The 18,494-nt window shown below is 34.6% G+C and overlaps 1 protein-coding gene across 1 annotated transcript; it reads left to right on the top strand.

The window, feature by feature from the left end:
* Positions 1–996: 996 nt before the first annotated feature.
* On the top strand, positions 997–14,556 carry LOC138704794 (uncharacterized). The gene is made up of 4 exons (XM_069833055.1): positions 997–1,073; positions 3,323–3,480; positions 6,807–6,901; positions 10,218–14,556. The coding sequence occupies exons 1-4, from the start codon at positions 1,062–1,064 to the stop codon at positions 11,090–11,092; spliced, it is 1,140 nt and encodes a 379-aa protein (XP_069689156.1). The 5' UTR covers positions 997–1,061; the 3' UTR covers positions 11,093–14,556.
* The last annotated feature ends 3,938 nt before the right edge of the window (positions 14,557–18,494 follow it).

An 18,494-nucleotide genomic window follows, 5' to 3' on the forward strand; every position in this document is an offset into this window, starting at 1 on the left:
AATATTATCCTCCCATATACGTCTCGGCCTCCCCAAAGGTCTTTTTCCCTCCGGTCTCCCAACTAACACTCTAGATGCATTTCTGGATTCGTCCATATGTGCTACATGCCCCATCCATCTCAAACGTCTGGATTTAATGTTCCCAATTATGTCAGATGAAGAATACAATGCGTGCAGTTCTGCGTTGTGTAACTTTCTCCATTCTCCTGCAACTTCATCCCTCTTAGTCCCAAACATTTTCCTAAGCACCTTATTCTCAAACACCCTTAAACTCTGTTCCTCTCTCAAAGTAAGAGTCTAAGTTTCACAACCACACAGAACAACTGGTAATATAATTGTTTTATAAATTCTAATTTTCAGCTTTTTTTAGAGCAGACTGGATGACTGAAGCTTCTGAACAGGATAATAATAACAGGCATTTCCCCTGTTTATTCTATGTTTAATTTCCTCTTGAGTATCATTTATATTTGTTACTGTTGCTTCAAGGTACTTTTCAAAGGACAAATTTCCAATTTTTATATTTCCATTTCGTACCATGTTCTGGTCACGAGATATAATCATATACGTTGTTTTTTCGGGGTTTACTTCCAAACCTATCTCCTTACTAGCTTCAAGTAAAGCCCCCGTGTTTTCCCTAATCGTTTCACGTCATCCGCATAAACAAGCAACAGACAACATTAAGGTACATGAACCATAATACGCGGAGACTAAGAGGAAGGCAGAAAATAGAAAAGATTGGAGAAGGCTGAAATTTCAGAGAGATGTGGATAATTAAATAAGTTGCCTGAAAGCACTGAAGACTACTACAGGCATTCTCGAGGTGTGACATGGAATGGAAAATGCCTATTCTTTTTCCCTGCTCGGTTCGACCTCGATTTTTGCACCTGTTGTTGAAAGAGTTGTAATTGTTTCAACGACTTAACTGTTATCTTTTCTGCTAATATGTGACCGAGTTCCCGTGGGACGGCATGTGAATCAGTAGCTCCGTTATCTGCATACAAACATGCTCTCAGTATGTGTCTCAGGTAACAGCAGAGAGTCCAGTGCGGGAGAGCGGCGCCATGTCAACAAAGGTAAGATAAAATAATTCATTATCACAAAACAATAAAATTATTATATACATTAGGCAAATGTAATGTATATTAAGGGGAGGCAGAGGTGAAATTTTCGAACAAAACTGAAGAAAAAATGAAAATTTGGTTTTTTCCATTTTTATTATCTTTATTTTGATATTCCGATGTTAGCTTTTGATTTTGTGCCCTTAAAAGTATGAAATTAAAACCAAGATAACTGTATTACTATATTATTCCCATAATAAGCTAATAGTTATCATTATTTATATACCTTCTCTGAACATATAAATAAAAAGAGATATTGAAAATTTCTTACAATATAGTGCATGGAGCATTTTATATCAAACGATATAAAGTTTTATAAAATTATTAATATTTACAGAACTATTGTATTTAGAAAGTTGAAACTTGGTATGTCCATTACTAATAACATACTTAGTATCCATGATCAATTTCAAACAAATCGGATAAATTTTGTGGATTTTGAAATATTCACCTCTGCCTCCCCTTAAAGGGTTGTGCTTATTTTTATGTCTTTTTAAAACTCAAGAAACCACGTTTTGAATCTGTTTCAGTACGATATAAAATAATTTCGGTGAAATTAGGTTAGTTTTTATAATACTTAGGAATCGATATCAAGATCTGATAAATTGCAATGTAAAATTATGCTAAACATGAGTGTGCTCCTTTTTAAGGCTATGGATCGGTGAAAATAACGAAAAAAAAAAAAAAATTAGAAATTTTGTTAGTAACTCTAAAAAATAAAATAATGTTTCAGTTTTCTAAATCTGTGCCTATTTTGGCCTTATGACAATTTAAAATCCCTCAGGACAAATTTAAATGCGCTTGCGTGGAGCTGCAGCCCTTTAAACTGACACTCAGCTGTCATTCTGACAGACTTTGTTCTTCATTTTACTTTTCATTCAGTTCATATTTCGCTCTGTTATATAAGAGAAAAATGTGTGTGGTAGACCTGTGTAGAAAGGAAGGATATCGATAATCTATATCATATGCATGTTGTACTTTGATACTCGTTTTCTCGATTTTACAATTTTCAACATTTTGTAACATTCAAAATGCTCTAATGAATGCAGTTTTTCTCCAATCCGAATGAAATTTTGCACAGACGTCCACAAAAGCATGTGAAGTAAACTGACATGTGTTTTCTTCTGCTATTGAAAGTATGCAGTTCACCATGTCTTGAGAATGTGATAAGTTTTAAAAAATTGAAAAATTAACAACTAAAAGGGTTTTTTTTAAGTAATTGGAAAAATATGAAAAGCATGCGTGATATTTTTACATACATTTATCAGGAATAAATTACTTATAAATTTAAAGAAAAATTATGTAAACTTTGAAAATTGGGACAATTATTATAATTCAGTATTAAAAAAAGAACAACAAAAATTAATTATAAGTAAACTATTTGAAACATCAAAGTGAAAATTTGTGTAATGCATATCCACATTGTAAGAAATATCTGGTAAAAGTTTCAGATTAGTTGGTGTAAGAATGTATAAGTTAGACATTTCATAGATCTATAGAATTAAATTAGTTTAAATATTAAAATTATTTGAATTGAATTGTGCATTGTAGATACCTAGGATGGAAAATTGTGATGCAGCACCCATTAGTCAATATTACGCAATGCAATAGATATCACGTTTCAGATGTATTCACCAGAAATCGTATGCCCACTTTCAGGAACACTATGTTATGTAATAGTCTATATCAGGTTTCTGGAACAATCCAGAACCATCCAGCCCGTTATAGAATCTCCATAACCAATCTGAAATGTTCTAGAACCATCTAGAATAATTTGCAACTTTCCAGATGTTAAGAAATGGAAATGAATGAGAATGACGATGGAGAGTGAAAATGAAGGATAAAGAATGATGAATGAAATGAAAGAATAGATACAAGTGAAAATGGAGGATAAACATGACTAATGGAGATGAATAATAAACAGAAGTAACGAAAAATGAACATGAATAATGGAGACGAAGAATGGACAGAAGTAAAGAAGAAATTATTGATCTTGTATTCATTGCTTACAATTCTGAAATAATTTTGTTACCGAATAAAGTGACAAGTCCCCTGCCCATTTCCATTTATTTGCTTTTTCCAACATTTTCAGCATCTTTCCTGTAGTTTTTCTTGTTTCTAATAAGGTAATAATGAATGTGCAATTTATATATGTGTTTTATACATTAGAACTAAAATTATATGTAATATTTTCATTGGCACAGGTACTGTTGCTGCTACTGACCAGTCATTTCCTGTTGATATGCTTGCAAGAAACTTACGGGAACCCGCTGTCACCTCTCGACATAACCTCGTTATACTCCAGAGTGTCTCACGCAGGAAGCGTTTCTGCGGACACCAATGACCCCTGCGCTAATACGAGGTACAAGTAATGAAAGTAGATATTTCTTGTTATAATACACAGTGATATTGCACAGCAGGCATAGGAGCATGCGTGGGCAACTCGTGCTCTCAAAGTGTCAACACATCCTCAGTGCAGGTAGAAAGGACTCTGTACTATAATCTTATCGCAGTAAGAAAAATCCTAATATAAACAATAGCACGTGACTGAAGTGAGGCTTCATTGGCCGCTGTTTGGCGCCATAGATTCTCAGTACATGTTCCCGCCTACTGTTGTACATTCTGTTTCATGTTAAACATTTCCCGTTACTCGTCAAGTAGGCCTAACCTCACTACTATGCATTCATTTGCTTAGGAAACATTTACTTTATAATTACTCTAATTAAAACTCGCATAACTTATTATATACATTTAAGACTATTTGTTTTTCTCCGCTTTTGAGAGGATTCTACTCTTATGATTAATAACCAAACACACCAAGGTTGCAGAAGCGATACTTCAGTACCACGTGCTTACGTGAACATCTACGAGTTCAAGTGACGCCAGCTTGTTACAAGAACAGACCACCTTGGTATTGCTGTTTGTATTCATCCGCGTTCATAGTACATAACGAAATATAAAAGTAGCTTTTCTTTTACATATCCTTTTACATATGAGTGAAGTTATATGTTTCATTGTATTTAACAACTAGAATTAAATTTTTTATTTTCAAATAATACAAGATGATAGTTTCCAAATACGGACTATATTTTCCTGCGTCATGTGAGTGTTTCGACTGCGAGCCAATCACGGGTATGACAGTCACGTGCTTGTGTTTACATTAGGATTTTTCTTACAGCGAAAACAGTATAGCTGTAGTGTCTGTATGCGGTTCTTGCCAGACGAAAGTTTACTCGCGTCTGCAGCAAGTGGCGGCTCATTTTAAGTGAAAAACAATATAATCCCCAGATCATTTCCCCGTTCGAGGAATGATACGGAATGATGACAAAATGTAGAAATGTTGATTAAATCATGTACATAGATGTCCAATATGAGGAAACGGAAGAACCCCGAGAAATCCCCAACTGCTATCTTGTCTACCACAAATGTGCTATGAATTCTTCAATGAAAAATCTCAGGCCGGCGTGGCAGGCTGAATATCTGACCACTCAGCCACCGCATTTTGCTCTTACCACTTGTGACTAGTTATTGTGATGTACTGAAGTACGTATGATATTTCCGTGCATGAATTTTGTATTACCATATGATGAAGAATGGGCACCGGCACCGGGACTCGAACCTGGGTTTTCAGCTCTACGTGGTGACGCTTTATATTGAATCCTCTCAGTTGGAGTTGAAACTTAAAGTCAGGAGGGGTTAGATCTGGGGAGTTTGGGGACCAAGCCAAGAGATAGCTGCTTCTCGTACTGGGTTTCGCCTGCGACTTCCTGCATGTTTTTTTTTTTTTTTTTAAACACAGAACCTGTTTCTACAAATGTTCGATACCACAACATTATGGAATCGTATTTAGATACATTACGCACACCATACTCACGTCGAAATTCCCTTTGAACTCTTCTAATATTCTCAAATTTAGCATACCAAAGAAGACATTGCGGCCGCTGTTGGTTTGTAGTAGCCATTTCAATCATCTACGATTATCATTTGTCCTTTCAGATTATATATTATTAATTGTCATATATGGAAACTCCTATCTTTTAATCATAATATAACCAGCAAGAAATTTTTCCTGCTATCGTAATAGCTTTATAACAATAAATTAATATTTTCCATACCTAAACCGATCAGACTGTATTTTGTTGGTCCCTGTGTTGTGAAGGCGGTTCTATTGATGAAATCAATATGGATCAGATTGTTCTTAACAGAAAATTATCTTTTAAGTCTCTGACATATCCATGTCCTCCGAATTTCGCTTCTATTCTACTCACAGTTGACTAAGAAATAGGTGGCCGATGTGGCTGAGTTTCGTTAAAAAGTATGTATATTTCTTGTTGTGTACGTCTACTGTCACGAAATGCTATCATCATAATCTGAATATCACTTTTTTTTTTTAATTTTCTGTTAAGGACGTCTTATTCTGTGTTGATTTCATCAGTGGCACTGCTTTCATAGCACGGAGACTGACAGGGTATATCAACAATAAAGTTGTTACCACACAGCCGCCAAGGTAGTCCAGTGGCTAGAGAGCTGGATTTATAATCCTGTAGACTCGGGTTTCATTCTAGGCGTACCCGCGATTTATAACGTTTTGGGCAAGCTTGTAGTCCAGGCAACACAGGGATTCCCCTGTGGCATCTCAACAAATCTCCATCATAATTTTATCTCATCGCTGTTGTAGGGTAGACCAGCCACCTATGACACACTCTGGACAACGAATCTGTCGGTAAATTAGTCTGGTTTCATATAGATGATTGACTGACAATGAAGTACCCACAGTTAATAAAGTAACTTTTAGGATTGTTTTCTCATTAATATGACAATAAATGAGCCAACACTCAACATATACAAAAATGAGATTCCCTTAATCATGTGGTCAGCATGGTACCGTATGTATGTATGTATGTATTTTTTTTTTAATATTAGTTGAACGGCATGTCCCATTACAATAAAGGTAATACTACATGCCTTGCTACCTGTATGTTTGCAATATAACACATTATGTCTCGTTTCTGTCACTCTCTAGGCGTATGTAGATCTGTTATTCTGTTGTGAAAATTTGAGTCTTTCATTATATCTATTGCCTACTCTTATCTATCCTAGATTAAATTATCCTAAGTTTACTCGTCTAAATTTATAACATTGACATAATTTATGAATGTATGCACATGTTCTTGCATTATTTTAAGCTTTGTGAAAGTCCACTTGCCAGTTTGTATGTATGTATGTATGTATGTATGTATGTATGTATGTATGTATGTATGTATGTATTAACACTATAATTTGGGTATACACCCGGTGGCAGTGACATATGATATACAATAATACAATAATTACAGCAATAAAAATATAAAAAATAAAATAAACGTAAATTTATTTCTAACTATAAATAAATAGATACAATAAACCTAGGACCATAAATAAAAAATATTCTATATTAACGCCTACAATAAGCAAAAGTAAACCTAACTTATAAGTACTTCTATCTCACCCAACTATCACCAATTTAAGTAATTACAAGTAAGTATCACGACTTAATACAGGACAGATATAAATGTCCAAGAAAAATAGATAATTTCCATAACAAAAATCAAATCCGATTCGGCTAGAATACCCTAGAAGCCACAACGTTACAACTTGAGCTTGAGAAGAGAATGCTAAAGACTGACACATATTTAATATCTGTTGCAGTGCCAGTACACTGTGCAAAATATTGGGGCAGTCCGATGCTGTGATGAAGGAGAAAGCAGTAAGAGCAGCGAGTCTACCCCGCACTCAGAGGGAAGGTAGAGTACAAAATAATTACAGTGTTTTATACAGCACTTCCAATAATGGCAGGACCCTTAAATTTCCGTTATTCGCTCCGACTCTACGAGCGTGGCTCATAGATGTCGCTAGTGCCGAGAAGCATAGCCCACTTAGTTCGTCAGAGACTGTCCAGAGTGCACCACAGGCGGTGGGTCTACATTACACTCGTAATGAATGAATGAATGATGGTAATGATGATGATGATGATGGGGATGTGTTGGGATATCATAGGGGAACCAGAGCAGGTGCCGGAGAAAACCCTTGTGTTGTCTGGATGTAGGTTTAATTTATATACGTCGAATTCAAGTAAAGGCTTTAATTGCTTATTCAAGTTGCTCATATAGAAATTTGTTATTGGTGGTGAGTTATTAACCATCTCAATCAAATAAAGTTCTAATTTTTTTGGGGACTAATAATCAAAAACATTATTGACATAACAATATTAGAACCGACCTGCCTCATGGTCTATGGTCAGAACTTCTGGCTATAGTTCATAAGATCCCGGGTTCGATTCCCGGTTGAAGCACAGGAATTTTTCCTTAAAGGGGATTATTCCTGTGTTCGTCCATGGTCTGGAATTTAGGTTAAGTTTAGATTTAAGACCTCTCCTGACACTACATTATCATAATCATCCTATCACAGCATCGGGGTAATGTAACTCCGCCTTCCAGGCGCCCCAATCTCAGAAGTGGGTTGCAACTAAGCCACGGCCAGGAGAGAAGACCAGAAATGTCGAAAAGACTACTTGGTGACATTGGATTTAAAAAAAAACAATATTAGAACCAACGAAATTAAAGCAGTTAATATATGTCTCTTCTATATAATTGTGCAATACTTCTTGCTAGTGGTGAATATACTGTTCAGCTTGTATCTTACCTGCTCCTCAATCTACTACACTTCTTACCAGTAAAAGATTTAACCCTATAAATACCAAGGTACTTTGTACCCACCTTCTCCAAAATTTATATTTTAAATTAGTAATTGATAAACCTATTCAAAATACGAAAATCGTATTTATTTCCATTTACGAATCCTTCTATCTTATTATGTTATCGTTTAATCGTTTTCACTGATAGTTTCACTAAAATACGAAAATATGCCAAGGTGGACAAAAATAAAATCCCTTCCTTGTTGAAGAAACTGTTCGGAAATTTACAGTGACATTTCAATTTTTCTCTTTTATTATAGAACATACTATTTGCTGACTACAAATGTTAAAAAACTTGTTCAAAATTAAACACTTTTCAGTAAAAATATGGTCGTCCACCGCTGTGGAGTAACGGTCAGCGCCTCAGTGGGCCCGAGTTCGAATCCTGGTTGGGACAAGTTACATGGTTGGGTTTTTTCCTGGGTTTTCCCTCAAACCAATTCAAGCAGAGTTGCTGGGTAACTTTCGGCGTTGGATCTCGGACTCATTTTACTATCATTAATTCACATATTATCATCATCCGTACCATAGCCCGGGTTCAGTTCATGGTGCAGTCTGCTGTACTTGCAAAAGAGCGCGGCCGTTCTGCTACCCAATCATTCACAGAATAGGAGTGGTAAGCACAATAAGCCTCAGTTGGTTCAATTGGTTGAGGGAAAACCCCGGAAATACCTCAACCAGGATTTGAACCCGAACCCGTTCATTTCACGGTCAGACGCGCTAAACTTTACAGGATATTACCCGTATTAATAATCTTATTTTCGTTTATGATAATTAATGTATGCTTTCTATCATGTCTTTACATTTTACTTTTTCACGTTCTTTAATACTCTTAGAAAATGAAAATAACGAACATATTGTATTTCATGTATGAATGTGCGCGTTAAATTTTCAATATGGCGACAAGGATTCTTTAAATATAAATTTCGCATACACGTCAATTGATTATAAATTTCTATCAAGTATCTATTTTACAAGCCACCGGCATGGTCAGTGGGTTAAGACGCTTGCCTGCCGGTCTGAAGTTGCGTTCGGGCGCGGGTTCGACCCCCGCTTGGGCTGATTACCTGGTTGGGTTTTTTCCGAAGTTTTCCCCAACCGTAATGTGAATACAAGGTATTCTATGGCGAATCCTCGGCCTCATCTCTCCAAATATCACCTCGCTATCACCAATCTCATCGACGCTGAATAACCTAGTAGTTGATACAGCGTCGTTAAATAACCAACTAAAATTTAAAAAAACCTATTTTACTCGACTACCCATTCTGTTCATAATGGCGTATTTGTAAACATCGCTTCAGTTAGGTTCGAACGCAGTCTGCTACTGACATGTGTTTAGAAGAGACTTGAGATTGCATTTCACACCTGTTCAATTACTCTTCCCGTCAATTACATATTTTTTTAAGAAATTTATTTTATTTATTTATTATTTTGCTAATAATTGTAACATAAAATATAATATATACAGAAAAACTTTAGCTCGCCCCTGAAAGAGTAGAACTCGTGCTCAGGGGCGGATTCCTGAATTGAATTTAATAATTATACAATACAATTTGTCTTATGTCTACTGTGCAATTATAGTATATAAATTTAAATTCACAATTTTTCAATTTTTATAAAATCCATACATAACTTTTTAAATTTAATACTAGAACTATTAGAATTGACAAGATTAGGATATTTAAATATACATTTGTTATATATTCTTGGGCCTAAATTACTACTATGATAAATACTGTAACAGTGTTGAATTTTGGTTCAAACAATCTTAAATAATTCATACCTTTTGTTTCATAACTATGAGAATACAATTCAAAATTATTTCGATTTTTATGTATGAATTTTATTAATACAATATAATAAATTTGTCTTACGTTAAATACATTAAAGTCTAGAAACAAATTTTGAGATGGAAAATCAATAGGTTTATGAAGACATATTTTAATTATTTTCTTCTGTAATAAATAAAGTGGATTAAAATTGGATTTAAATGAGCTACCCCATCCTATAATTCCATACATAATTACCGATTGAAATAAAGTTAAATATACTGTACGTAATAAACTTATTGACAAGTAATTCTTCAATAAAACAAAATAATATACTATTTTACGTAATTTATTACAAAGGTAATTAATGTGTTGGTTCCATTTTAAATGATTGTCGAAAATTATGCCTAAATACTTAACTTCAGAGGACTCTTTAATAATCGGACATTTACACTGTATAAGACAACAATCAGAATTTACCTCATAATATATATTTTTTTCTCTTTTGGAATATTGAAATTGTAATTTTCGATTCTTGTTTTACGATAGCTGTGTAGAATAATAATCCTTTGCTGAAATACATGTTTATTTGTACAGAGACCTATGGAACTGGGAGGAGTTTCTCTAGATCTTCAGTTACTGGGAGGAGTTTCTCCAGATATCCAGTTACAAGTTCGAGAAGGACCGACTATAGGCCTGCAACTTACCGACCCCTGAACATGAAATCGATGCCTGAAACAAATTACAAGGGTATTTACCCTGCCTACGGGCAGCAGAGAAGGTATCAGCACAGCGAAGTGGGATACAAACCCGAAAAAAGGCCCAACTCTAATTCGGCGACGCAGTCCGTAGTCTCCGTAGAGAGACCGCCTTCTCCTCCGACCAGTGCTTCACAGTCTGAGGAGTCTCCAATTAAGTATGAGATCCCACCTCCGAACTGGTACATGAGCCAGGAGGATCACAAGGACACCAAAATACCCTCTGCTCCTAGTGATGACTCGAAACCACCTCCCAAGGAGGAATCTCCAGGACATTCTCATTACTACCCTTCATATCTCCACGATCATGAAGAACACGACAGTGGGGACATGTATCTCGATTACGATCCTACCTCACACGAGCACCACGATCACCACGAGCATCACGAGTACCACAAGGAGCCGCACTCGTACATTCACATGCCTGTCGCCGTGGAGGAGCACAGGAACAAGAAACCCTACAGCTATTACTACATTGGCCGCAAGCTGTGGTACATCCCGCTGTACTTCAGCGTCTACTTCATTGTGTACGTGACGGCGCTGCTGGTGAAGTCTATCGCTCGGCACAAGATCCAATACCCACTGAATTACTGGTCAGGGTACCAGAAAAGATCCTTTGGCGATGAGCAGCTACAGTCCATCACAGAACAAATCACGAATGCCCTCGCTGACGCAGTGAGCAGATACAGGGGTGATTCAACCCCTAGCGATTGACAATCGTACCGAAAGTATAATCCCAGTCTAGATATGTACAGTCACGAAGCTCAATACGTAGTAAATATGCATCCATATATAGCTGCTAACAACTTGGATCGCTACTATCGCCTCATTACAGACAATGCGAAATAGTACCTGCACAGTCTATTGTTCCTAGTGCCCTCAAAACTCAAGCTTCTTGTCTGTATATACTAGACTGTGGTATAAGGTTATTCAAAAGTCACTTCAAATTTAAAACGTTATAACAAATAGTATGACATTTAAGTTAGGAAAAAAATAAAACAAAAACATTTCCGTGCTGAGCAAACAACGTTTTTTTTTTATGTTACTGTTTGCATTTTCATAGTTATAATTTTCAAGTTTCAAGCCATTATTCCATCATTAAATGTTATAATGCAACTGGTCCAATCAGTGACGTAACAACGGGGGTTAGTGGGCGAGTAAGATTTTCCTCTCAAATACTCAGAGGGGTAAACAGTATAGTTTTTAATCTTCCAAAATATTAGAGACATAGGGGATTTTATTTTTAACAAAATAATCTGCCCTCAATGGTAGTGACCATAAAGATCAAGAATAAAAGCACTACAGAATGATTATAATTACAAAAAAAGATTAAATACAGGAATTGATAAGTAAAAAAAAACCCACAGAAATGCAAAGTCAATATTTATTTATTTTTATTTATGTATTAATTTTACTAATAATTGTAACAAAATGTAATATAAACAGATAAAACTTTAGCTCGCCCCTGAAAGAGTAGAACTCGTCCTCAGGGGCGGATTCTTGAATTTAAATTAAGAAGTATAACAATACAGTTTGTCTTATGTCTGCTACACAATAAGAATATATAAATTTAAATTTACAATTTTTCATTATTTATAAAATTCATACATAACTTTTTAAATTTAATATTAGAACTATTAGAATTGACAAGATTAGGATATTTAAATATAAATTTGTTATATATTCTTGGGCCTAAATTACTACTACGATTAAATACTGTAGCAGTGTTGCATTTTGGTTCAAACAATCTTAAAGAATTCATACCTTTTGTTTCATAACTATGAGAATACAATTCAAAATTATTTCGATTTTTGTGTATGAATTTTATTTATAATATATAATAAATTTGTCTGATTTTAAGAACATTAAAGTCTAAAAACAATTTCTGAGATGGAAAATAGAACCATTAATGATCAAAATATAAATGGATTGAATCCTTAAGAATATTCAATACAATTTTTTGAATTTAAAAAATCGGAGACCGAGTGCATTTAAAATATTCTATATGAATTTAGGAAGTGTACCACATGCACAAAAAGTTTTTACTCTTCTTTGTGGCCAAAATTTTAAGTATCTGATTTATTTTTATGAGATCAAAGAACTTCAAATTTAGTTTACTATAATAACAAAATTAAAATCATTACGACAATCACACGAAAAGAATGGTCTTTTTGTCTCTTATTCAAAAGATCACAGGTCTTAATTCAGGAGTTTCAACAGTGTCCCAGTCGGGCGCTTTCATCAATTATTTGTTTAGTATTAATTTAATTCATTTGTCTTCAAGTGCAAGGCTTATTATTTATTTAATTTCAGTATTATTAATATTAAGCTATGGAGAAGTCCGTCAGGGCCCCATTTAATGAGTAGGAAACTTGCGAAGGGCGTCAGGTATTAGGAGGCTGCAAATTTCTGGAAATTCGTACAAACATTTGGGTGAATTGGACTGTATCTCTAGTATAGAGTAAAAATTCTGTGGTGTTTGGGCAGAATATGGTAACTCAAAAAATGGTCATTTCCTGCTATCTATACCTACTTACAAGTTATAAAAAGACATAGGCATGTGCATATAATTAAACAGTGTCCTAATCTATGTTATTTCCATTCACATTTGTATGTAAACTAGAATTCCGTTTTTTTTAGAAAAAGTGAAAATAGAAATGCTTGTATCTCAAACAGCTTTTTTGGAGTTATGTTCTGACCAAACGCCAAAGAATTTTTGTTTTCTGAAGTAGAGGAAAAAGAAGAAATATGTGTCATTTTCGTGAAAATTGTGTTCTTACTGTAATAACAATTTTTCTACCTAGCCCTATCCTATGACATAAATTATAAAAATCAAAGTCCAGACTCTCTCTTTTATAGTTTTATTAGATATTCATATATGGCGGGACGTGTATGTGCCAGTAGCTTGAACACGTATATTATGACTCAATTTCTTCGAAAGTATGAAAATGGCACTTAGCACCTTATTTACTTCAGATCTTCAATTATTATGGAATTAATAGTGTTAACCAGGCATCCAGACATCATCAAATGAATTATTGCACATTTTAGAGATTCCAACAAAACATCTTATTCTATACCCATATAAACTAAAACCAGTGTTGGCACTCAAAGAAAGTGACAAGCAGAAAATACACGATTTTGCTCTATCTATACTAGCAGAGATTCAACTTACTTCTCAATGTCTGGACAAAATTTTCTGGACAGACGAAGCTCACTTCTTTCTTAATGGTGGAGTTATCACACATAATTGCAGAACTTGGTCTGTAAATAACCCCCAGGCTTCAATACTGGTCTTCATAGTTTGAAAGTCACTGTATGGTGTCACTTCACTTCGAAATTCATCACTTATCCGTGTTTCTTCTAAGAACACAACAGTGGAATTATAGAGACTGACACGGGGAGCGATACTGCAATATGCTACAGAACTTCCGTCACCGCTAAAACGAGATATCACCATATGGAAAACATAATATTCCTGAAATATTGTGCACAATATCACATCTATACTTCTGCAATTCAAATTAATTATGTGAATCTTTAACGATCGTGTTATCAGTAGGCACTTTCCAACAATATAGCCTCCAAGATCTCTAGATCTCAATCCGGCCCACTTTTTGTTATGGGGTTATTTTAAAGAACGAATTTTCGTTGCACATTCAACAACCCTATGTCATCTGAAAGATGCTATCTCGCTAGAAATTGGGGATATTCCAAAACATGGATCTTTAACGATCGTGTTATCAGTATGTACTTTCCAACAATATAGCCTCCACGATCTCCAGATCTCAATCCGGCACATTTTTTGTTATGAGATTATCTTAAAGAACGAATTTTCGTTGCACATTCAACAACCCTACGTCACCTGAAAGATGCTATCTCGCTAAAAATTGGGGATATTCCAAAACACCTGCAAACTCCTGTGCAGAAAGAATTGTGCTTTCTGAACAAGAGGACATCGGACATATTCACAATATTTTGTAAGAACTGTTGTTTGCTCAACACAGAATTACAGTATTGTTTTGCTTTTTTCTGTCTCAAAATATATTATAATCTAATATTATTATAATTATTTAAAGTTGGAAGTAACTTTTGAATGATTTTATACAACACGGAAACATCTCATTCACTGCACTAATAAAAGTGCTTAATTCATCTTAATGTGAATGCTACTAGAATGCCATATATTATATATATATATATATATATATATATATATATATATATATATATATATGCAGTGCCTGGGAAAAGTGACATAAGTCAGTTTCTACAAATCTTTTTTGATAATTTATTGACAACTTACACTGGTTTATGTCGATTTCATATTTTTCTTTATGAATTATTGTAATGGGATAAATACTTATGTCTCTTTTCCAAGCGAGCAGATGTTCCGTTAGTTGTCAATAAATTATCAAAAAAGGTTTGTGGAAACTGACTTATGTCACTTTTCCCAGGCACTGCAGATATATATTTTGACAATATGGACTAATAGAAAAAAAATTGAACGAACAAAAACTGCAGTATGGATAAAATACCTATACATATTACACAAACAACGATGACAAGGTCGATGACAATCATGATCAAATTATGATAACGACTGCGACGCTTCTGTCGTGCTTCCCAATTGTTTAACAGAATCGCGTCTGAAATTTCACGTCACCATGAAAAATTAAGAAAAAACACATATAGTCACATGTATTTTTATTAACATTTGCAAAGAATGAAGTAAAATCAGCTTGCACGATTTGCTTATTATAGAATTGAGCTATAAACTCTTCAACACTTGAACTTAAAATATCCGAAGAGATGATGTGAAATACTGACAAAGATTCGCATTGAATGTAAATTAAAACAGTGATCAGAGGGTTCAACTTTACTTTATCATGTCATATTTAATATTAGAATGAAATGCAATGTTAATTAAGTACGGATTATCACTCCAAACTTTTTATATATCAGTTTCACGAAAAAATGTTGCGGTACGTACAAAAGTTGTTGTAATTAACTCGATTAATGTTATGACAATGTTCTTACAAAATATTGATCAAGGTGTACAAAATGTGGCAAGAACACGTCTTCCTTTTTAAATGAAACCTTATGTTAATTTTTACACTTTTGCCAACGTTATGTGAAATCTCCATTAAATTTTACGTACATATTCATAAAAATGTTCCCTGGTAAATGAACCGGAAGAGGAGGATACATTGAATGGTCACCTAGATCAACTGACCTCAACCACTGGATTTCTTAATACTAGAAGTTCAGGATGTATCGTGATAAAACAAACAATATTGAACACCTGAAAGCAAGGATGAGATTAAATTGATTTTCATTTTCAATCTAAATATTACAATTTTAAATATTCTCCGTATAAAATTTATTTAATTTATAATAATTAAATTAAATAATGGTGCTATTTGAAAAAAAAAATACAAGGAAACAGTCACTGACATGAATGAAATTGTTACGTATCTGTATGTAAAATTGACTGGAGATTTAAAATGTGTACATATTCATAATTATAGTATGCCATTTAAAATTGAAGCGTTTTTGCCACACAAAAATCAATTGCTTCTTAATAGCAGTTTTTGTGTGTTTATAAAGTAAGTTTAGATTGTAATTATCAAATATTTGTTAAGTAAACAACGTAATTTTCTGCTGTAAACATGAGCTGCTCTTTTGCATAATCGACATTTATTTCACCATTAATTAATTTTCAGACATTTATCTCACTCTATCACAAGATTTCATACAGTCTCGAACGAAATCTAGCTCCAGTGACAACATTCCTGCACGTACGTATCTTTCCAATAAGCTCACCCTATGAAGTAATTTTTCTTCTAGCATGTCCTATAGGGGTTCAAGAATTTGGAAATCACTCTGAGCGAGATTTGAACTCTAATGAGGATGCTGAAGAGTCTCAAATTCACATTTTGCTCCAGTATTTCCGATGAAATATAGAGTCGTATTACTCATGCTATAGCAGACTTTTTCGTTTCCCGCAGACGCTCCGAGGACCACAATACTGTTCACATTCACAGTGTCCGTTCCAGATGCTCAGCCGGGAGGCAGTACGCTCTGTTATTCCCAACATATTGTTAACCCTTAAATTGGTAAAACTTCATTTGTGCGAGATCGTGCGTATTTGCTTGGTTTCCGCACAAAACCAATCCGCGGAAAGTCTAAAATTACACATTCAGTATTCCCAACCTAACACACATAACAATTTCCCTCTTCTTACCGCTTAAGTGACATATTGATTTTACTGCTTTAAGCTTTTAACATATTATTTTTAGAGACGTTCAATATAGTAATAATTATAAATTGGAAACTTACCACTGCAATTTCACCTAAATTGCACTGTTAATTATTGTTTTTAAATATTTGCAAAAATTAAGTAAACTCTACAACTCCACTAAACATTAAACATTAAGGAAGCCGTGAAAAAATCAACAAGATTCCAGATGCCGATGTTATTACTGCAATATGTTATATAAATAATATTGTTAAAATTTTAAAATGAAAAATAAATCATTACATAACCTTACCGTTTGTTTTAAGTTCGCATTTATAGACTGGGAAAAAACAGACGTATATCACGGCCTGCTAGAGTACAGTAAACACAGAAAACATTTTAAAGCAACAATGTTGAAGATAGATATTTTTGTTTTGCAAATTTGCCGTCATTGAACAGAAACCAAGATGGAGATTCCATTGCAACTAATTAGAAATTCCTCTTTCAGGTATGTAATAAACAATCTTCGCACAAAATAATGTACGATACACGAGCGGTATGTTTTCTTTCAATTCTCGGAAATTAAAAAAGCTCAACTACGTTTCGCTTTTTCAAACTCTTCCTCGAACATGAAAACTTCAACACACCGCTCTTGTAACGCATATTACTATTCTCACACTAGTTCATTAAAACTTGTCGGACTGTAAGGAAAACAGCTATTGCAATGTCCATATTTTATATGTCGTACAATATTATGGTACTGTGAAATTTTAATTTTCCTACCAATTTTTTTTATATTCTATTAAATTATAGCATATAGCCTATTAACCTGTTATATCCTATGGGATACTGTATCAATTTAAGGGTTAACAGCACCTTTTCAGCAGACATATGGCCTATGAATTTCTTGTATAATAATTGCTTTCATTCCATGGAGGCCACTCTGGATTCAGGTTTGTATTGATGAACTTAAATATATTTTTGTGGGAATATTTGTTCCTTATGGTTTCCTTACCGCCAAATCCTCCGTTCGGCACATATCAACGCCTGTATAGACCATTTGTTATTTCGTGAAACCTACCTGCAGGTGAGGAAAAAAATGAAAGTGAACTGGGAAGCTTCCCTACCTCGCTACGCTTCCACTTGCAGCTAGCTAGCTCACTTACTCTCACCATAAGTGTTTACTACAACCTATGGCGCATGCATGCATTTGGTTTCACCAGATTTTTTTCTCTTATACGGAGGAGAGACCCAAAGGCTTGCTTTGCAGCCTGAGTCTTATTGTACTTACCACTCCTATTCTGTGAATGATGGGATAGCAGAACGGCAACGCTCTTGTACAAGTACAGCACGCTGCACTTTGAACTTAACCCGGGCTGTGGTATGGATGATGATATGTAAATTAATGGTGAAGAAATGAGTCCGTGGTCCAACGCCGAAAGTTATCCAGCAATTCTGCTTCAATTAGTTGAGGAAAAACCTCGGAAAAAAACCCTACCAGGTAACCTGTTCCAACCAGAATTTGAATCCGAACCTGCTAGTTTCATGGACAGACATGCTAACCGTTATTCCACAGCGGTGGACGGTTTCACGAGATAATGAATAGCCTATAGCAGTTAGTAACAATTATTTTAATCACCTATTCAAAGCATGTAGTATACAGAGTGAGTCGTAATTATGAACTATAAAGTATTGCAGAGTATTCTATACACCAAAACAAACATATTTTGTCATGTAAACGTATCTCCGATACAGGATTGTTATCGAAATATGGTCCGTAACTAAATTCGGAACATAGTCGGTGTTGTTTTGTGGTTGTGGTTGGCCATGTCTTGTAGTTATGGTGATGTTTTGTTGATTCATGATGTTGAGTAT

The sequence above is a fragment of the Periplaneta americana genome, chromosome 1, assembly GCF_040183065.1.
Source record: "Periplaneta americana isolate PAMFEO1 chromosome 1, P.americana_PAMFEO1_priV1, whole genome shotgun sequence".
Classification (NCBI taxonomy): Eukaryota; Metazoa; Arthropoda; class Insecta; order Blattodea; family Blattidae; genus Periplaneta; species Periplaneta americana.

Coding starts and splice junctions, on each gene's coding strand:
- LOC138704794 (XM_069833055.1), top strand. Junction 3,481..6,806: donor GACCCCTGCGCTAATACGAG/GTACAAGTAATG, acceptor TATCTGTTGCAG/TGCCAGTACACTGTGCAAAA. Junction 6,902..10,217: donor ACCCCGCACTCAGAGGGAAG/GTAGAGTACAAA, acceptor TTATTTGTACAG/AGACCTATGGAACTGGGAGG.